General features: G+C 44.3%; 1 protein-coding gene and 1 non-coding gene across 2 annotated transcripts in view; one reads left to right on the top strand and one right to left on the bottom strand.

Annotated features, from left to right (window-relative positions):
- Positions 1-22,304, bottom strand: part of MYO1E (myosin IE) — a 214,139-nt gene that overhangs the window by 22,044 nt on the left and 169,791 nt on the right. Inside the window, exons 20-25 of the mRNA XM_047075040.1 lie at positions 21,381-21,495; positions 21,005-21,174; positions 20,776-20,921; positions 5,970-6,116; positions 4,683-4,840; positions 1,915-2,007 (exon numbers count right to left, since the gene is read on the bottom strand). Of these exons, the coding sequence (XP_046930996.1) occupies positions 1,915-2,007; positions 4,683-4,840; positions 5,970-6,116; positions 20,776-20,921; positions 21,005-21,174; positions 21,381-21,495 (829 nt within the window). The remainder of the gene's footprint in view (positions 1-1,914; positions 2,008-4,682; positions 4,841-5,969; positions 6,117-20,775; positions 20,922-21,004; positions 21,175-21,380; positions 21,496-22,304) is intronic.
- On the top strand, positions 14,435-14,541 carry LOC124509077 (U6 spliceosomal RNA). The gene has a single exon (XR_006961415.1). It is a non-coding gene; the product is annotated as a U6 spliceosomal RNA (small nuclear RNA).

The raw sequence follows: 22,304 nt of genomic DNA, 5'->3' as shown, positions 1-22,304 counted from the left end.
CCTAGGTTAGCTCTGTTGACCTTGAACAAGATATATGACCTTTCAGTGTGTCAGTTTCTTCATTAAAGAAACAAGGAGCTTGGTGGTTGCCAAGGAGAGGGGCAAACCAGAGCAGGACGTGCTGTAGGGCTACGAAATTAAAGGGGGGGGGTGTCACAGATGGGCTGCTCCATGCTGTGCGTGACCCATTCACCCTTGATAAGTTCAGAAATTAAGGATAAGCACTTAGAAGCATTCACAGCAGCTTCGTAGACCTATTTCATGTCTTTTGAATCCAGTAAGAAATTCTGGCTTCGATTATGAATGCTTTTAAAATTCCATTCTTCTACTCATTTTTATTATATGTTACAATAAAAGCATGGTTTGTGATAGGCTGAGAAAGAAAGAAGGAAAGAAATTAAGGGGCACCCGGGTGGCTCAGTTGGTTAGGCATCCAACTTCAGCTTGGGTCATGAAATCGCAGTTCGTGGGTTCAAGCACTGTGTCGGGCCCCACACTGGCAGTGCAGAGCCTGCTTGGGATTCTCTCTCGCTCTCTGCCCCTCCCCTGCTCACCTTTCTCTCTCTCAACATAAAAACAAAACAAAACAAAACAAAACAAAACAAAAAAGAAGAAATTAAGAAAGAAAAAAACCCCAATCTTGTTCCTTCACCACAGATAGTGTGAGAAAAGCTGATAAAAGGGATTCAGGTCCAACTGCCTCATTTTATTCACGAAAACGGTCACGTAGAGGGGTTGGGAGCCGAGCTCAAGGTCGGGTATTTGGTCTGAGGCAACTTTGGCCAACCTAAGCTGAGGCAAATGAACTTTCCAGGTGGTCTGGCCAGGATTCTGCACAGGGGCGGGGGGCGCCAGCACGTAAGTAGTAACACATTACTATAGTGGTTCTCTTAGGTTCCTTTATGCTTGGATTTTCTTCAAGGGTAAAGGCAGAGGGGAGGAAAGAGAGCTGGGCAGAAAGCATGGGGACTCCCAAAGAGATGTGAATTAGTTTTTTACTGCTAGGCATGGGTGTCCATATTTTAGCATATAGCTTCGAGATTGCAGAGCAGGAGATGAAAGAAATGCTTTTCCCTGCTTACTTCAGACACTGCTATTTCCTTGTCTGGGATGATTTAAGTGTGGTCCTAAGGTGACCGTTTCAGACCCAGACTCCTGAACTTACGAACACCCAATATTCTGGGGGCAGCTCTTCATTAACTGAATTTTGTGAGGGAAAAACATCTTGTGCATTTTGAGAGTGCTCTTAAAACACTAAATGGATTTTTCCAGGCAAAGAGTCTTGCATTGACTCAGGTTTGGATTTTATTGACCTGCGTGCTGTATTTTTATCATAAAATACGAGAAATATGAAACTTAAGGTTTAAAAAAATTTTTTTGTATCAATTTTGTAATTCTTTTAGATATTCCTTTGTTTTTTTGGAATAAAGAGCCTATCTGACTGAAAATAAAAATTTTCCACTTATTCATGAAGCTCTTAACTAGTTGCAAAATATCATCGTGATACTTGGCGGGAACAGAGTGCTGGTGGAGGGGTTATCGCCAGCAAACTCCTAGCCCCACAAAGGCCACATCCTCCCAACTGAAAAGCTGACAACATCCTGGTTGCCATGGACAAGGAACTCCTTTTTCTTTTACTGATGTAAGAAGTCTTCCCTTTGGGAGTAATATTGCTAGGTAATGAAATCCAGATCATTAACTCAGCCTCAGTTCAGTCTCACGAGCTCATGCTTTTCCTGCATTTTGGGGTCACAAGCAGGGCCATTATGCTGGCGGGAGTGCATCTGGCACTGCAATGGCTCATGGCTCGGTAGTATGTGCGCATTTATCTGCTAATGGGTTTCTTCCCAGATACATTTTACAAATGATGGGTCCAGGTTAGTGGTCCTGGTCTCGGGCACACGCTGGATTTACCTGGAGGGGGAGGGGCGGCTCTCATGGGGTAGTTGGCATTGTGCGTCCCACCGGAATAACCTTTGTTTTGAATTGTGTTCCTTCTGGTAGGACCTGAAACAAACAAACAAGACAAAGTCAAAATCAGTACCACTGGTTGGTTTTATGGCTTCTGATGGTTTCTTGCTTATGGAAAACTTTTGAGAAGTGTGGAATCCAGGTTCCAGCCAAATATGCAAGGAGCCTGCATAGAGAAGGGACAGTTGAGGGAAGTACTGTCTTAGTAGCCTTGGGACAGGAGGGGCCGGAAGACACGTCGATGGACCCACGGTGTTGAAATGTTAGCGACAACGGCTTTACAGTCTTACAAAAGCGTTTCTATTTCTGTGGGCTTTCAAAAGAGATGGGTGGGACATTTTAACGTTTGCACTCGTGGTCTGAACACAGCACGGAATGAACCCGTCAGTGCTGCCCGTCACGGTCACTGGCAAGAAGCACATCTCAGCGCTCACTGTACATCAGTGTAGGGTCAAGAGCCTTCCGATGAAAACAGAGACCACAGAGGGTAGAAGACTTGTACTTCTGACACAGACGTGAGGAGTTAGAAAATGAACTGGTGGTCCATGGAACCCCACTGTGGGTCAGAACTGGGCCTGGGGCAGCCAAAAGAACACTGCCGGGCAGAGGAGATGGCACCTCTGCAGAGACATGTATTACAAAGGAAACCAATAGATAGGTCTCCAGTAGGACATGAAGGAAGGTAGGATCAAACCAGAAGAGGGGTGCAGAGGGAATTTCTTGCAAAGAGAAGGGCTGAGGAACTGAGAAGGATGGGAGGTGAGAAGGCACGAATAACACAAAATGAAGGAGGTCCTGAGGTCCGGGGACAAGGGGAAGCGGCCTGGTGAGGGTTTCCCTCTCAGTACCTAGATTCCTTCCCTCCTGATTAGGGGACGTTCCACTTCGGGGCCTACTGAACACTGTTCACAACCCGCTGGTTATCTGTTGCTCTTCTTTGCCAGGCTCTGAGCCCATAGGACTGCTTCACCTGGGCCAAGAGGCCTCTGCATTCCAGTTGGGTTTGGCCAGGAGGAGGTATTGGCAGGAGACCAGAGTGGGGAGACACAGAATCTTTTTTTTTTTTTTTTTAATTTTTTAAATGTTTATTTATTTTTGAGAGAGACAGAGACAGAGCTTGAGCAGGGGAGGGGCAGAGAGAGAGAGGGAGACACAGAATCCGAAGCAGGCTACAGGCTCCGAGCTGCCAGCACAGAGTCCGACTCGAGGCTGGAACCCACGGACCGTGAGATCATGGCCTGAGCCGAAGTCGGTCATCCAACCGACTGAGCCACCCAGGCGCCAAGGAGACACAGAATCTTAAGCAGGCTCCAGGCTCCAAGCTATCAGCACAGAGCCTGACGCAGGGCTTAAACCCATGAATCACGAAATCATGACTTGAGCCAAAGTCAGACACTTAACTGACTAAGCCACCCAGGCATCCCAAGAATCCGTGTATTTAAAAGCGTCTTCAAAAACTGCTGTCTGGGGGCGCCTGGGTGGCTTAACTGGTTAAGCATCCGACTCTTGGTTTCAGCTCAGGTCATGCTCTTATGGTTCGTGAGGTTAAGCCCCATGTTGGGCCCTGCGCTCAAAGTGTGGAGCCTGCTTGGGATTCTCTCTCTTCCTTTCTCTCTGCCCCTCGTGTGCTCTCCCTCCCTCTCTCTCAAAATAAATAAACTTAAAAAAAAAAAAAAGAGAAAAATTAAAACAAAACCCAAAAGATCTGCTGTCTGTTTTCTGTAAGTACCAACTGATACAGATACACCAACATGTTCTGCGTGGCTATTTGTCTGTATTGTATTAGTGACTTACAGCACATGCCAGCGTGTACCTTTGTAGACAGATTTCACAAAGGCCTCCTTTATACCTGGCATCCATTTGTTGTACGCATGGAGAAAATTCTATAAAGATATCTACAGTAGATGAAAGCATAGCATACATGATTACTCTATGCTGTACATTACAAACATTGCTAATAAATAGAAAAAGAATCAAAGGTTGGTGAAGGAGTTAGTGCAGTGCGGTGGCAGGACGCGTTTTCCAGGTAAGTGCTGGTTCTATGGTGGAAGGAGGAGCCATTAGCTCTGACGCACAGTAATACAGTGAAACCCGGCTAAGGGCTGGTAAAACGTGGTCAATTTCTTCTAACTGCCAGAAAAGGTAATGTTTGTACTGTTGACAAGATCTGACTGGAATGGGCTGGACATGTGAAGCTAACAAGCTGATTTTTTTTTTTTTTAATTTTTTAAATGTTTATTTATTTTTGAGACAGAGAGAGACAGAGCATGAATGGGGGAGGGTCAGAGAGAGAGGGAGACACAGACTCTGAGGCAGGCTCCAGGGTCCAGGCTGTCAGCACAGAGCCCGACGTGGGACTCGAACTCACAGACCATGAGATCAAGATCATGACCTTGAGCTGAAGTCGGACGCTCAATCGACTAAGCCACCCAGGCTCCCCTGATTTATTTTAAACACAGTATTTGTAATGCCAGGATAGCTATACCTAAGTGCGAAATTATCCAGAAAGGTTTAACCTGCTCATTTGCCTTGATGTTGGTTTAGTTGGAAATGCTTCAATGTCAAGTAAACCCCAGCCCCAGGAAGCAGTAAATGTACTGGTTCTCTGCCTCGCAGAGCCCCGTGAGCATCTCGTAGGAAATAAGTCTGGCCCCGAGCAGGGTGAGGGAGGGCCAGGCGGTGGTCCTGCCATGGGCCCCGTGCACACTTACGGGAATTCTTGGGCAGGCCTGGTCCGATGCTGACCTGCAGCACTTTGTTACTGGGCTTGAGGATGGCCAGGTCACCGAAGCCTTGGTGGAACTGCACTTGCCGGGAGCCCCCTGCACTCCAGGGACCCCAGTTTTCCTTTTTCAACTTGAGTTCAAGCCTGTGATGAGGATATTTGTTAGTAACAAGTGAGAAAATGGTGCTCGCAGACCCCAACATGGAGTTTTCTGCTGCTGGGCAAGTGTGCTGTAAAACTAGGCAAACCCAGGTCATCTGAGCCGGCCCGGGGCCCTCGAACGCGGACAACGTACATGGGTGTGGGACAGCGGCGTGCTAAGCCCCGACCAGAGGCAGAAGTATCTGGGGCCCAGCAAGCATCTGTGAGAAACCAGTTGGTGAGGGAGGTACCCCATTATAGGTACCGATGTCACTCCATCAGGTGAACTCAGGTGGGTCTGCCGAGCGGACGAAAGGGAAGGGACACTCTCCAGGCCACACTATTGTGGGGCGTCACTGTGCCTCTCTGATTTCCCTCGGTCTGTTTGTGGAGAACTGAGAGATGCCAGACACAAGATAGCCCATGTCTCCCCGGCACGGAAGGTGGTTATTACTTAATGAAATTTCATTCAACACTAGCAACCAAAACCCAAATAGATGGGAAATTCATCACAACTCTAAAATGCCCAGCCAGTTTTTATTTTTCATACTGCTTATGGGCTTACATAACACAATTCCATAGTCTGCTTTTTTTTTTTTTTTTTTAAATTTTTTTTGTTCAACGTTTATTTATTTTTGGGACAGAGAGAGACAGAGCATGAACGGGCGAGGGGCAGAGAGAGAGGGAGACACAGAATTGGAAACAGGCTCCAGGCTCCGAGCCATCAGCCCAGAGCCTGACGCGGGCTCGAACTCCCGGACCGCGAGATCGTGACCTGGCTGAAGTCGGACGCTTAACCGATTGCGCCACCCAGGCGCCCCCGCTTTTTTTTTTTAACTTACATTTTCTCATGTCATAAGGCAGAAAAATCCTAATTTTAAGTAGCTGTCCATATTACGTCACAAAAATGCAAAAGTGATCTTTCAAAGTCTGTAACATCCATCAGGACTGTCTTCTGTAGGCCCTAGGACTCTCTGGGGGAAATGGAGGCACACAGGGCTGGGCTTTTCTGAAGCCACTGAAGCCGGTCAGACCCCCTGCTCCACCCCACAAGCCTCCTCTCTTCTCAGCCTTGACTGCAGCAGGGAGATCAATTTTTACTCACAATTTTGGGCCCCAGATCCCCACTTACGTATTGCTAAATTTCAGAGGTAGTTGCTTCTGGGTTTTTTCCTCATAACGCTTTGCTAAGAGGCTTAAGAATTCAGTTTTGAAGACAGACTCAAGCAGACTGTCATACTCTTGCTCATGAAGAATGAAAATGTCATCCTGCATGGTACTGCAAAGAGATTGGAAAGACTTAATGAAAGTTGCACGTCTGTTTATTCCCTTAAAAAAATTCTGTAAGATAGCATTAGGTTTCTACAGTCTTTAAGTGATAAGCTTCAAAACAAAACACAACAGCTACAAATTACATAACAAAACTGCTGCAATCTGCTTTCGAAGGAAGCTTATAACCCACCAAAAGTATCATCAAAATAAATCTCCCACATGATTTTCAAAATCCGGAATTTAAGGACAATTTAGTCTGTATTAAAAAAGAAAAAAACCACTTTCAAATTCAACTTCTACGTTCTTAGGATCATAAAAATCCCAACTGTTATGAATAGAATGTGGCTGAAAGTGAACAATTCCACATAAGTGCCAAGTTAGTAGAATTTACAATATGGTTGTAGCTATTGTAATAAATCCTAACTTGAAGAATTGTAGCTCAGTTACCAAAAGGGAGGCCAACACCCTGGGCTTTGTAAGCACTTATTACGGGGTCTTTGGGTATTGGGTGCTCTGTTTAAACTGTGTGCCAAGAGCTGCTGAAGGCACAAACACACGAAACACAGATACACAAGACAGGTGGACCAACAGCAAGCAAGAACAAGCATCAACTTCAAGCTAATGAATTTCATGGGACAGGGAGAGAACACACCTCTGTGGAAACTGCATGTTTGTATAGGGTAGGGCTGTGGGCAAACTCAGGCCAGGAGGGAGAAAACATGAGATGCTGCAGGAAGACTGGAAGAGGCTGAGGCAAACCCAGTTCTGGGGAAAATGCTTACTGGTAGAGAGGATTGATTAGACTCAGTTCCATCTCCAAACCCAGCTAGACTTCATGGAAATTACAACACACATATAATTAAGACCTTTTATACTCCAGTTGTTAGAGGTATAGCTCAGTTGAAGGAGGCCACCAACCCCACAGGTTCCATAATGTACACACTTACAAAGACCTCCACCAGACCACCATTAAACTATCTAAGACACCCCTCTAAAGAATGACATTTCATCAGGGATAGTGTTTTTCCAGGTATTAAAAACAAAGCAAACCTGTTTCAATGAATTGACCACAGTAACATTTTAATCTCTTCAAGTGCAGGAAATGCCAACAACATGTTTTTGTTTTTTTTTTTTTTTAGTAACCAGAGCTGAGCTTAATCACACAGGGGCCTGCTCTCGGGACCCTAGGTACCACTGCACCAATAGATTACAAACCCAGACGGGAAGGTGAGTATGGAGAAAGAACTAGGGCATCGAGAAGTTTTGAGATTAAGCATTCTTCTTCCATGTAGACTCTGATCCATTTGAACTGCAACCCCCATGGTATCTCTGGGCAGTCCCATGAATATGATGAGGTCGGGGTAGACCAGAGGCAGTCTGAGCCTTCTGACTTCTTCGGGCAGCCAGAGCCTTGGTGGCTTGTCAGGAACCTTCTCTCTTTGGGCACATAAGGAAGCTAACGACCTGTACCTGATTAAGTCAGTAGCTTTAGCCATAGCCTCTTCCAGAAACCTCAGCCCCTTAGTCTTCCTACATGAAAGGAGCTTGGTAATGTATAGGAGAGGAGAGATCTAAGGTAGGCCCACCACCCACCTATAATTTAAAGGCACAGGATGGCAGCATGCACAAACCACAGGGGAGAGATGAGTAAACTAGAAGCAACAAGACAACAGCACACTGAGAGGGAGCTTGGCCCTTCAAAGCCTATTTAATGAGGATGAGTATGCCGAAGAGTTCTTCTTGGATGTGAAGTCAGAATACTTTACAGGCATTTTTTTTTAATTTTTTTTTCAACGTTTATTTTTGGGACAGAGAGAGACAGAGCATGAACGGGGGAGGGGCAGAGAGAGAGGGAGACACAGAATCGGAAACAGGCTCCAGGCTCTGAGCCATCAGCCCAGAGCCCGACGCGGGGCTTGAACTCCCGGACCGCGAGATCGTGACCTGGCTGAAGTCGGACGCTTAACCGACTGCGCCACCCAGGCACCCCTTTACAGGCATTTTTGAACACATAATGGCCATTTAGGTGGAACACTTGCTCATTATTACTACCTCAAGCCTTTGTTTTCAAACTTTCCTACATCACAACTAGTTTCCTTTATACTCTTGTTATAGTTGGGATATAGGTTTTTCTGTCATGATGAAGACTGTGGCAACTGGCGGTTTAAACAAGATTGCATTTTTGTCTCTTGCTCGTCAAAAGCATTTGCAAAAGCAATTCAGGACCAACATGACCATTCTACAGTGCCTGGGGGCTAGGCATTTACTCTTTCCTTTTACAGGTAGGACCGGGAAGTTGTACAAGTCACTTCTGCTCACACCCCATGGGCCAGCACTACGTCACATGGTTACACCTAGCTGCAAGGAAGCCTGGGAAATGCAGTCTGAGGGGAGGCTGTCAGCCATTCCTAGGTAAAGGAGAAAATAGGCATTGCAGGGCAGCTCACAATCTCTACTATTTCTAAATCTCTACTTTTCTAAATGAGGAAATGGAATCTTTTCGTAAAGTCTGAGAATGTACCACAGACGGTCTAGCTACAAAGCTACTATGATCTTCCTGTCTCTAGGCAGATGAAAAGTCTAGAATTGTCATGATCAACTCAATTATGGCAATGCAGAACTCCACACAAAGGCACTTATGTAAACATCATTTGGAATTAATGAAAAAAAAAAAAAAACCCCAAGCATCCTAGCATCCTAGCCCAGGGCTAAGAAGACTGTTGCGTGAGGAAGGGAGTGGATGCAATAGGCAAAGAGTAAAACGAGAAGCCCCACTTTTCGGTGTGTGGGGTGAGAAACAACACTCTGCTTGATGCAGAGCACTCCTGGGCATGTCTGGATGCGTCTGTTTGCTTGGCTGTACTTTTCGGCGGGACAGTGCTTATTCAACTGGGCTAAATGAGCCCAACACAAGTAACCTTGAGTAGTTTAATGCGCTTAGGAGTTTCATTACCATAAAGAAAAAAGCAAGCAGGCCAAAACTTCAGGGCCAATTATCAGCAGGAGTCTGGAAATGAGAACAAGTGTTTGGACACTTTGACTTTAGCCCTCAACTTCAGAAACCCCTCCCTCGGGTGACCCAGGCATGGGAGTCAGTGAAACCATCCTCAGGCCAGAGTTTTAAGTTCATTCGCCTCTCCTCAGCCCACGCTCCAGGGGCTAAAAACAAAGCTTTTACATTTATTTATTCTAAAAATTCAGACTTATCTTTGGACCTCACCCCTGTCTTATTCATATGCTCAAGCTGCAATTCCTTACAGATGTTTGATGTAGTCCCCTGTGCTGAAAGATCCTTTACTAGTCCCTGCTTTGGCTCTCTATTTGCTTTTTATCTCATCTTTGTGACTTACTGTTATATTGCTGACAATACTAGAAAATCTTGTTTCACTCCCTTAACCAGTATCTCTTTCACAAAAAAAATGTTCGTTACAAAACACTGAGTAAAGACTTAAAGGAGGTTCCCCCCGCCCTTATGCTGAAAAGGCTATTTCCTAGGCCAGCCCTGCCTTTATTTAAACCTTTATACGTACTCCTTTTAGCAAACTGGAAAGTACAGAGGTAATTAAAGAAGAAAATAAACCTGAGTGCCTGGGTGGCTCAGTCGGTTAAGTGTCTGGCTCAGGTCATGCTCTCATGGCTCATGAGTTCAAGCCCTGCATCAGGCTCTCTGCTGTCAGCACACAACCTGCTCGGGAGTCTCTATCTCCTCTCTCTTTGCCTCTCCTTTGCTTGCTTGCACACATGCTCTCCGTCTCTCTCTCTCTCTCTTTCAAAAATAAATAAACGTGAAGAAGGAGAAGAAAATAAACCTTCTCCAGAATTCCACCATACAGAGAAACCAGTGACACCAGCTTTGGGGCAACCTGATTTCCCTGTAGTGCAGACACAGGCTGTGTCAAACCTAAACAAGGGTCTCCTAGCAAAGGTTCACAGACCCCCAGTGAGAAGGCTCATCGTGTCTTTTGTATCCCAGGAGTATCCTGTGTAACATCTCCTAACACTTATAACCTGTATGGCAGGTTATATGGAAGGCCTACTCAGGTATTTGCTTCCCTTCCAGAATGACAGGGAGCTCCTTGAGGCAGTGACTGTGTTCGCATTCACCTCCAAATTCCAGAGCTGAACAGAAGGTAGGGGTTCAGTCCAAAAATGCTGACAACGTCCAGGTTCCCAAATCTCAAAGGTTACATCAAGTCAAGATTTCAGTAATGTTTTGGGTCAGCTGCGCGGTGGTAAAGCAGGCTGTTCTTACTGCCAGGTTTAGCCAATTAGGCAATGCAACACTCTAGGCAAGAATGTTGCAATAAGAGAAACTGGAGCATCTCCCTAAAGCCCTCTTTCAGGTTGATCTTCCCATCACATAGTCATTTTGGAAAATCTACTGAACCAGACAGGGAGCCACGTAGTTTTCAGTCTTGGGCCTCTGGTGATCAGCTATTAAAATGACAAGGACTATTAGAAGCCTCATCAGAGGAGGGGCCAAGATGGCGGAACAGCATGAAGGTTTTTTTGCGTCTCTCGTGGCTGAAATGTAGCCAGATTAACGCTAACCCATCCTGCACACCTAGAAAACTGATTTGAGGATTAACACAACAATCTGCACAACCTGAACCACAGAACTCAGCAGGTACGCGGCGTGAAGAGGTGAACTGGGGGAGAGAGAAGCTGCGGAGGTCAGGGAGTTGTTTTTGCTTGTGGAGACAGGACGGAGATGGGGAGAGAGTATGGGAAAAGCACCCCCACCACCACCAAAAGCAGCTGCAGACAAAGTGGAAAAGCGGAAACAGCCACAGGGACTGAACAAAAAAGGAAGAAAGGAGAAAGGAGAGGGTCTAAATTCCATTAAGACTCTATAAACAGGGGGAGCACGGAGTCTGCAACTCCGCAGCTCAATACCTAGTGGTGCTCTGGTGGGAAGGGCGAATCCCCAGTAGCAGAGTGGGGTCCAAGAGGTTCTCGGGCCACATGGGGAGAAGCAGTTCCCCTGCTGGGAGGACACCTGGTAGAGGCTGTGCGGCATCCCCACAGGCAAAGGTCCCAGCAGACTCTGGAGAACAACCACATTTACTAGTGCTGGAATAAGGACAATGAGGGTGAAGCCCGGAGCCAGATGTGTGTTGTGATTTTCCGTAAACCTTGAAACTCTGCTGCTGGTACAAAATCGCATGAACTTTTTCTGGGCTGGGCTGGCACCCGGCCACAGTCTCTGGGCACCATCAGCAGTGCGGTCTCATGAACATTCCTGGGGGCGAGCCGGCACCTGGCCATTGCCTGGTGAGACCCTCCTCCAGAAGGTGTGAGTGGGCCAAAGCTGAAGTCCCTCAGAAGTGAGGGGCTGGGAAAAAGCCCTATTTGAGGTAAAACTCAGGAGGCAGGTGCCGTCTGGCAGCTTGGTTACAGACAGTGTAGAAGTGGGGAGTGGATGGAAGCCAGAGAAAAAGCAAGGGTGCTCGATTGCCAGTCGTGGAGACCACAGAGTTCAAATACTAGAGACTGGGTAGCAGGGTGATGCCATTTTCACCCCTCCCGCATACGCACATACATGCCTACAAGTGCCATCCACAGCAATCAACCCCAGTAAGCTAAGCAGTGCCATCTATGGAGGACATAGCTGTTACACTAAGCCCTGCCCAACTGGGCCAACAGCACTCTTGACAAACACAAGTCTCTCTGCCTGCTTAGTTCACAGACTATAAAGTGCTTCATAGCTTGACTTCTATGAGAAACCAGATGTAATTTCAATCATACTCCATTCTGTTCGCTGGTCCTTTTGTTCAATTTTTTTTTCTTTTCTTATTCTTGAATACAGAAAGAGAAAAAAAACCTACTTTTATTTTCCATTTTTATTAAAAAGACTTGTCGGGGCGCCTGGGTGGCGCAGTCGGTTAAGCATCCGACTTCAGCCAGGTCACGATCTCGCGGTCCGTGAGTTCGAGCCCCGCGTCGGGCTCTGGGCTGATGGCTCTGAGCCTGGAGCCTGTTTCCGATTCTGTGTCTCCCTCTCTCTCTGCCCCTCCCCCGTTCATGCTCTGTCTCTCTCTGTCCCAAAAATAAATAAACGTTGAAAAAAAAAAAAAAAAAGACTTGTCAATTTTTTCTACTAGTTTTTTTTTACTCTTTTATAAATTCTTAAAATTCTATTTTACTTTCATCATTTCATTCTATTCTGTTTTATTGTATTCATTTTTTCAAATTTTCAAAGGTTTTCCTTTTTTTTCTTTTCTTACCTTTCCCTTTTTTCTCTAATCTATCAACCTTCTTTCAACAACCAGACCAAAACATACCTAGGATCTAGCATCCTTTAATTGATTTCTTTGTGTTGTTTTTAATTTTTAATTTTAATTTTTCTTACTTAATTCCTTTTCTTCCTCAAAAATGACAAAATGAAGGAATTCACCCCAAAAGAAAGAACAGAAAGAAATGACAGCCGAGGACTTAATCACAGATACAAACAAGATGTCTGAATCAGAATTTAGAATCATGATAATAAGAATACTAGCTGGGGTTGAAAATACATCAGAATCCCTTTATGCAGAGATAAAAGAAATAAAAGCTAGGGAGGATGAAATAAAAAATGCTGTAACTGAGCTGCTATCTCGAATGGATGCCACGGCAGCAAGAATGGGTGAGGCAGAGCAAACTTATGGAGAATACTGAAGCAGAAAAAAAGAGGGAAACTAAGGCAAAAGAGCACAAAATAAAAATTAGAGATCTCAGTGACTCATTAAAAAGGAATAACATAAGAATGATAGGGGTCCCAGAAGATGAAGAGAGAAAAAAAGGGGTAGAAAATTTATGTGAACGAATCATAGCAGAAATCTTTCCTAACCTGGGGAAAGACACAGACATCAAAATCCAGGAAGCACAGAGGACTGCCATTACATTTAACAAAAACCGACCAGCAACAAGGCGTAACATAGTCAAATTCACAAAATACTCAGGCAAGGAAATAATCATGAAAGCAGCAAGGGAAAAAAGTCCTTAACCTACAAGGGAAGACAGATCAGGTTTGCAGCAGACCTATCCACAGAAACTTGGCAGACCAGAAGGGAGTGGCAGGATATATTCAATGTGCTGAATCGGAAAAATATGCAGCCAAGAATTCTTCATCCAGCAAGGCTGTCATTCAAAATAGAAGAGATAAAAAGTTTCCCAGACAAACAAAAATTAAAGTAGTTCGTGACCACTAAACCAGCCCTGCAAGAAATTTTAAGGGGGACTCTCTGAAGGAAGAAGAGATGAAACAACAAAAACAAAAACAGAAACAAAAAGACCAAAAGCAACAAAGAACCAGAGAACACTACCAGAAATTCCAACTCTCCAATTTATTAGCAACATAATGGCAATAAATTCCTATCTTTCAGTACTCTAAATGTCAATGGACTCAACGCTCCATTCAAAAGACATAGGGTAACAGAAGGGATAAGAAAACAAGATCCATCTATATGCTGTTTACAAGAGACCCATTTTACACCTAAAGACACCCTCAGATTGAAAATAAGGGGATGGAGAACCATCTATCATGCTAATGGTCAACAAAAGAGAGCTGGAATAGCAATATTTATATCAGATGATCTAGATTTTAAAATGGACTTAGGGGCGCCTGGGTGGCTCAGTCAGTTGGGCATCCAACTTCAGCTTAGGTCATGATCTCACAGTTCGTGCGTTCGAGCCCCACTTTGGGCTCTGTGCTAACAGCCCAGAGCATGGGGCCTGCTTCATATTTTGTGTCTCCCTCTCTCTCTGCCCCTCCCTTGCTCTCTATCTCTCAAAAATAAATAAATGTTAAAAAAAATTTTGTTTTAAATAAAGACTATAACAAGAGATGAAGAAGGGCATTATATCATAATTAAGGGGTCTATCCATGAAGACCTAACGATTGTAAACATTTATGCTCCAAATGTTGAGGAACCCAAATATATAAATCAATTAATCACAAAAAGAAATTCATTGATAATAATACCATAATAGTAGGGAACTTCAACATCCCACTTACAACAACAGGCAGATCATCTAAACAGAAAGTCAACATGGAAGCAATGGCTTTGAGTGACACATTGGACAGGATGGACTTAACAGATATATTCAGAACATTTTATCCTAAAGCAGAATACACATTCTTCTTCAGTGCCCATGGAACATTCTCCAGAACAGATCACATAGTGGGACACATATCAGCCCTCAGCAAGTACAAAAAGACTGAGATCATACTGTGCATATTTTCAGGCCACAACGCTATGAAACTCGCAATCAACCACAAGAGAAAATTTGGAAAGATAACAAATACTTGGGGACTAAAGAACATCCTACTAAAGAATGCATGGGGTGCTCACTTCAGCAGCACATATACTAAAATTGGAATGATACAGAGAAGATTAGCATGGCCCCTGCACAAGGATGACACACAAATTCATGAAGTGTCCCATATTAAAAAAAAAAAAAAAAAAAAAAGAATGGGCCAACCAAGAAATTAAAGAGAAAATTAAAAAGTACATGAGGGCAATGAAAATGATAACACCACAGCCCAAAACTTCTGGCATGCAGCAGAGGCAGTCATAAAAGTATATAGCAATGCCTTCCTAAAGAAGGAAGAAAGGCCTCAGATACACAACCTAACTTCACACCTCAAAGAGCTGGAAAAAGAACATCAAATAAAACCCCAAACCAGCAGAAGACAGGATAACAACGATTAGAGCAGAAATCAATGTGATCGAAACAAAAACACAAAAACACAAAAACAAAAACAAACAGACAAATAAAACAGCAGAACAGATCAATGAAACCAGCTGGTTCTTTGAAAGAATTAACAAAATTGATAAACCCCTAGCCAGTTTGATCGAAAACAAAAAAGAAAGGACCCAAATAAATAAAATCAAGAATGAAAGAGGAGAGATCACAACCAACACTGCCGAAATACAAACAATAAGAGAATATTATGAGCAATTATGTGCCAATAAAATGGGCAATCTGGAAGAAATGGACACATTCCTAGAAAAATATAAACTACCAAAAGCGAAACAGGAAGAAATATAAAATCTGAACAGACCCAGAACCAGTAAAGAAATCAAAACTCTCCCAAAAAAACAAGAGTCTAGGGCTGGATGGCTTTCCAGGGGAATTCTACCAAACATTTAAAGAAGAGTTCACACCTATTCTCTTGAAGCTGTTCCAAAAAATAGAAATGGAAGGCAAACTTAAAAACTCTTTCTTTGAATCCAGCATTACCTTGATTCCAAAACCAGACAAAGACTACACTAAAAAGGAGAACTATAGATCAATTTCCCTGATGAACATGGATACAAAAATCTTCCACAAGATACTAGCCAACCAGATCCACGAATAATTCTTCTTCCACAAAGAATTATTGACCACAACCAAGTGGGATTTATAGCTGGGATCCAGGGCTGGTTCAATATCCACGAAACAATCAATGTGATGCATCACATCAATAAAACAAAGGACAAGAACCACATGATCCTCTCAATAGATGCAGAGAAAGCATTTGACAAAATAGAGCATCCTTTCTTAATAAAAACCATTAAGAAATTAGGGATAGAAGGATCATACCTCAAGATCATAAAAGCCATATACGAAAGACCCACTGCTAATATCATCCTCAATGGGGAAAACCTGAGAGCTTTTCCCCCTAAGGTCAGGAACAAGAAAGGGATGTCCACTCTCACCACTGTTATTCAACATAGTATTGGAAGTCTTAGCCTCTGCAGTCAAACAACACAAAGGAATAAAAGGCATCCAGATTGGCCAGGAGGAGGTCAAACTTTCACTCTTTGCAGATGACATGATACTCTATATGGAAAACCCAAAAGATTCCACCAAAAAAACTGCTAGAACTGATCCATGAATTCAGCAAAGTGGCAGGATATAAAACCAATGCACAGGATTGGCTGTATTTCTATGCACCAATAATGAAGCAACAGAAAGAGAAATCAAGGAATCGATCCCATTTACAATTGCACCAAAAACCATAAAATACCTAGGAATAAATGTAACCAAAGAGGTGAAAAACCTATACACTGAAAACTATAGAAAACTTATGAGAGAAATTGAAGAAGACACACAGACAAAAAATGGACAAATATTCCATGCTCCTGGATAGGAAGAACAAATATTGTTAAAATGTTAATACTACCCAAAGCAATCTACATAGTCAATGCAGTACCTATCAAAATAACATCAGCATTCTTCACAGAGCTAGAACAAACAATCCTAAAATTTGTATGGAACCAGAAAAGACCTCGAATAGCCAAAGCAATCTTGAAAAAGAAAACAAAAGCAGGAGGCATCATAATCCCAGACTTCAAGCTATACTACAAAGCTGTAATCATCGAGACAGTACGGTACTGGCACAAGAACAGACACTCAGATCAATGGAACAGAATAGAGATCCCAGAAATGGACTCACAAGCGTATGGGCAACCAATCTTTGACAAAGCAGGAAAGAATATCCAATGGAATAAAGACAGTCTCTTCAGCAAGTGGTGCTGGAAAACTGGACAGCGACATGCAGAAAAATGAACCTGCACCACTTTCTTACCATACACAAAAATAAACTCAAAATGGATGAAAGACCTAAACGTAAGACAGGAAGCCATCAAAATCCTCGAGGAGAAAGCAGGCAAAAACCTCTTTGATCTTGGCTGCAGCAACTTCTTACTCAACACATTTCTGGAGGCAAGGGAAACAAAAGCAAAAATGAACTATGGGACCTCATCAAAATAAAAAGCTTCTGCACAGCGAAGGAAACAATCAGCAACACTAAAAGGCAACCGACAGAGTGGGAGAAGATATTTGCAAACGACATATCAGATAAAGGGTTAGTATCCAAAATCTATAGAGAACTTATAAAACTCAACACCCAAAAAACAAATAATCCAGTGACAAAATGGACAAAAGACACGAACAGATATTTCTCCAAGAAGACATCCAGATGGTGAACAGACACATGAAAAAATGCTCAACATCACTCACCATCAGGGAAATACAAATCAAAACCACAATGAGATACCACCTCACACCTGTCAGGATGGCTAACAGTAACAACTCAGGCAACAACAGATGTTGGTGAGGATGCCGAGAAAGAGGATCTCTTTTGCACTGCTGATGGGAATGCAAACTGGTGTAGCCACTGTGGAAAACAGTATGAAGGTTCCTCGAAAAATTAAAAATAGAACTACCCTACAACCCAGCAATTGCACTAGGAGGTATTTATACATAGGAGGATACATATGTATGTATGTATACATACATATAGGAGGATATAGGTATGTTGTTTCAAAGGGGCACATGCACCCCAATGTTTACAGCAGCACTACTGACAACAAAGTATGGAAAGAGTCCAAATGTCCATCGACAGAGGAATGGCTAAGGAAGATGTGGTATGTATATACGATCGAGTATTACTTGACAATGACAAATAACGAAATCTTGCCATTTGCAACTACATGGATGGAACTAGAGAGTATTATGCTAAGCGAAATTAGTCAGAGAAAAGATAATCATACAACTTCACTCATATGAGGACTTTAAGATACAAAACAGATAAACCTAAAGGAAGGGAAGCAAAAATAATATAAAAACAGGGAGGGGGACAAAACATAAAAGACTTAAATACAGAGAACAAACAGAGGGTTGCTGGGTGGGTTGTGGGAGGGGGGATAGTCTAAATGGGCAAGGGGCATTAAGGAATCTACTCCTGAATCACTGTTGCACCATATGCTAACTAACTTCAATATAAATTAAACAATAAATAAATTAAAAAAAATAAAAACCTTATCAGACAGAGCCCCAATTATGAGATCTGATGGTACCAATCTCATTACCTACAATGGGAAAGCAAAGAACACAGGCTCTTACACCTGAGCTATTGGGACTGGCCTATATGTTTTTCTTTAGCTTAAATTTTCTTTCCTAGTCTTTAAAAATTTTTTTTAATGTTTTTTAATTTTTGAGAGAGAGAGAGAGACAGATGGTGAGCAGGGGAGGGTCAGAGAGAGAGGGAGACACAGAATCCAAAGAAGGCTCCAGGCTCTGAGCTGTCAGCACAGAGCACGATGAGGGGGTTGAACCCATGAACCCTAAGATCATGACTTGAGCCAAAGTCAGATGCTTAACTGACTGAGCCACCCAGGCACCCCTAAAATTTTCTTTTAAGATTTTATTTTTAAGTAGCCTCTACATCCAACATGGGGCTTGAACTCATGACCCGGAGATCAAGAGTCCCATGCTCTACCAACTGAGCCCGCCAGGAGTCCCAGACAAAGCCTCTTTAGACCAAAATAACCACAATACCGAGACCACACCTAAGGAGATGAACACTAAATCCTTCATATCAAATATTTGGTCATGCTCTCATTTCCCAAACTGTTGCATGGTTGTTTTCACATGGTTGGTTGGTTTGCTTGGGAGCTACGAGCCCATTTTGCTTTCCCGGTGGTTATAAGAGTTAGAGGTGGTCCAGAAGACCAAGTTTATGGGCACGGTGATGGTCTTAACTAGAAGAAACCATGGGGCAGTCACTGCAGCCAGAGTCAAGCACTAAGCCTCACAGTGTTCAGCACACATACACACAATACAACTTTTTCCCTGAAGTGCAAGACGTCTGTTAAAATCCTTCTCTATACCAGTGTTGAAATATTTTGAGAACACACACACAAACACACACACACACACACACACACACACACACACACACGTCTGGTGGTCTGGTACCACAATCCATTTCTACCCTGGTTTTGATTCTGCACATACCATCACCCATGTGGTGGCATTCCTCACTCAGATTACTGGCCTAACCCGGTAGTTGAAGGAAATGAGGGAACAGTATGAATCTCGGTGAGGGTGAGGCTCAGTGACTGCAACATGCACAGATCACAAGTTACAATGACTCAGACTCTTTTCTCTCCCCGGAGCCAGAACAACTTTTGGGCTAAGCACCTCATTTCATTACATCCTCTGACAAGGAAAGGCCATAAGGGAGCACATGTCCAGACCATGAGGAAGCAGCAGCAGAAGTTGGTTTTAGCATGAGACACTGCAGCCCCAGAGGCTGTGAGACAAGACAAGACAGAAGGAAAACATTTGAGGGGGGATATCCCACACCTTGATAAACCTCAAGGCCTAGACAAAAAGGATGGTGTCAAAGTGCCTTATATAAATGGAGACATATGATTATTTATGCTCAAGCACCGCCTGAGTGGTCTGAAGGCTGAAGACACAGGCCTGGCAATAACAACAGGAAGAATAATAATCACTCTCAGAGTAACGAGCACATGTGCCCGGAGCTATGATTCCCTGGCATTCAGCCACTGCCCCTGTCAAGAGAAAACAGCAGGTTTAGGCGAACCCTGCTTAGCCCAGGGGTGGCTTTTCCCCATGCAAGGAAAAAAAGAAGCTTCCTGTTGGGTTCCTTGGAACAACAAGGGCAGCCTCAGCACCCAGCTCGCCAGGAAGTGTGGCCGGCAGGCTGCCCAGCTCAGGCTGTGGCCCAGCTGGTGAGATGAATGCTCAGGAAGATCTTCTGGAAACCGGACAGTGCCTGGAACTCTTGCTTGAAATCCACGGCACTGAGACCCACCTGAGGTGGGGTTTGCCAGAAAGGCTGCTGATGGACTCCTCTGCTTACAAGTTTCCCCCACATCCTGAGCTGCAATGTTTTAAACCCTTGACCTCACAGCACCACCTGGCCCTTTAACAGGAAAACTGGGAACAGAGAGAATCAGAAACCACCGTGACACAGGCAAGAATGGACACAACTTGAAATCTGTTTTGGATTATCACACTGGAGCCAGGATTCCAGCCTGGTAGATAGGATGCCTGAGCACACAAAACCCCGGCTTTTTCCTGAGAGCAGCCGTTTTGTCCTCCGTGTGGAGTAGGAATTTAGAGGTATCTCGATTCCAGGAAGACATGTTCATAGACCACCAGGACATCACGACTGTCAATGCAATGGCAGCCCGTAGCCTTGCCCCCACAGAAGCAGCGGTCTCCTCAGAAGGGCCCAGGGATGCCACTCAAGGGGGAAGCCACTGAGCTCAAAGGGGCCTTTCTCCCTCTTTTCTTAGCTTTCTGTGACTGGGAGGATTTCCTCTCATCAGAGGGAACTTGGGGAATTCTGACCAGGGCAGGATTTAAAACAAGTCTCCTTACACGTACAAGCCCCTCTGCCAAAAGAAAGCCGGGGCCTCTGCCTGTGAACTTGGGAGTTGAAGGGGGCATTGAGCAATGACTCCAGGCTGCCTGGGACTTTGCTGGTTAAATGGGTCAGGTCTTCGAGGCAGGTGAGGTGGGCTTCAGGATGGGACTCTGGTCCCTTGGCCCCACTTCAGTAAAAGCATTTATACTCTGTTTTGGATACCAGGTTTTACATTTTGTGGGATACCTGGATACCAGGTCTTACATTTTGTGGGAAGAAAGGATCTGGGTTCCCCTTGACTAGTGGAGCTGACCAGAAGGCCACTTCTTGGAATCTCATTCCTGAGACCAATGAAGGTCGGGTCTTCTCAGGGAAGAAGAGGAAACTCAGTTCTCTTCACCAGGATTTTGACAACGGGGGCGCCCGGCCAGGCCTTTCTCCCGGCTGTTTGGAACGGCGGAGAGGCAAAGATGAGGAGGACCAGGCAGCCTCGCCTCACACCCTCGCCGCTCACCTGAGGGACACGGACAAGATTCTCTCCATCTCAATTCTCCGCTTCAGCACTTCCTTCACCAGGCCTTTGTCCGGGCCCTGTTTCACTTTCTCTCGTCCGATTAAGTATAAGCACTTTGGAGTAAGAAGCAAGTCTCGCTTTACACCCTGTAAGGAGAGGTGCTTTAAGAAGGTGGGCGGACATGTCAAAACGGCCACTTTCCCCACAATGGGCAGCGGTCAGTGTGTACCTTGAACCTTCTGTCATACTTGGTCACTGTGTCTGCAAAGTCGATCTTCTCCCTCTTGCCCACAAACTGCTGGAGTTCCGGGTGTTCGTCCATCCCGATGTAATCCCCGATGAAGTTCCTGTTAATACTGTTTCTCCTTCTCTCCTTCTTGTTCAACAGGAGGTCTGAGGCTGCAGTTCCCCAAAGGCCAGAGAAGAGGGAAGGGCCAGGGCCCCAGAAAGAGGAGGAATATCGTGTGGAAATACACAGAGAAACTCAAAATGAATGCAAGATTTTAACATGTGACATTATAGGCAAAGGAAAGCGAACTTGTAACTTTGAGCTCAAAATTATTCTGGAGCTTTGTTAAATGCATGAAACAAAATGACTAGAATACCTTCTTCTCTCATTTGGACGTATTTCTTCCGGGCCACAAATTTCCTCCATGATTTCTGTATCACTCGAGCATATCCATCATACTTTCTCTCTCTCATTTCTTCTAGAAGAAATAGCTGTGAATGTACAGAGGGAAATGTGAGCTAATTCATAAGACCTCAGCATCACTTTTTTGGGGGGGGACACCCAGTTTAGTCAAGGACATAACATGGGGAGCAGTTTCTCTGACTCATGAACAAAAGTGAAAAAATGATTACTAGGGCATATTGTTTATAATTACAATAATGTCTTAAAATTTTTTTTTGAGTTTATTTATTTTGAGGGGGTGGAGGGGCAGAGAGGGAGAGAGAGAGAAAGAGAGAGAGAGAGGGGGAGAGAGAGAGAGGGAGAGAGGGAGAGAGAGAAAGGGAGAAAGGGAGAAAGGGAGAAAGGGAGAAAGGGAGAAAGGGAGAAAGGGAGAGGGAGGGAAAGAATGAATCCCAAGCAGGCTCCATGCTGTTAGCCCAGAACCTGATTCAGGGCTGGAACCCACGAACCATGACCTGAGCCGAAATCAAGAGGTGGAGGCTTAACCCAGATGGCCCTGTAATCACTATAACATCTTTATCTCTCTCTGTTTTCTTCATTTAACCGAACACATAACAGAAAACAGCTGTATCTGGTTGTTAGTCGGGCCTTGATAATGTATGCTCTGCCTTGCTCATAATCATAATCTCTGCGAATCAAATGGGTGGTTCCACGTTCATCCCCTAGTTTTCTGCCTTGATCCAAAGGGGATGCTAGATGCTAGATGAAATGAACTGGAGGAAGCCACCGTTTAGTGCTGCACGCAGCCTCTTCACAGAGTTTCCAGCTCTTGCAGGAGCAGACCTTGTGCTGCTGTGGAAGAGGGCTGCCTGATTTTCAGGTCCACGAAAGTGTAGAC

The sequence above is a fragment of the Lynx rufus genome, unplaced genomic scaffold, assembly GCF_022079265.1.
Source record: "Lynx rufus isolate CCGP_SWC_20201006 ecotype Redwood Valley unplaced genomic scaffold, mLynRuf1.p SCAF_13, whole genome shotgun sequence".
NCBI classification, from domain to species: domain Eukaryota; kingdom Metazoa; phylum Chordata; class Mammalia; order Carnivora; family Felidae; genus Lynx; species Lynx rufus.
The sequence above is the reverse complement of the archived record's forward strand: the minus strand, read 5'-3'. Positions and strand labels throughout refer to the sequence as shown.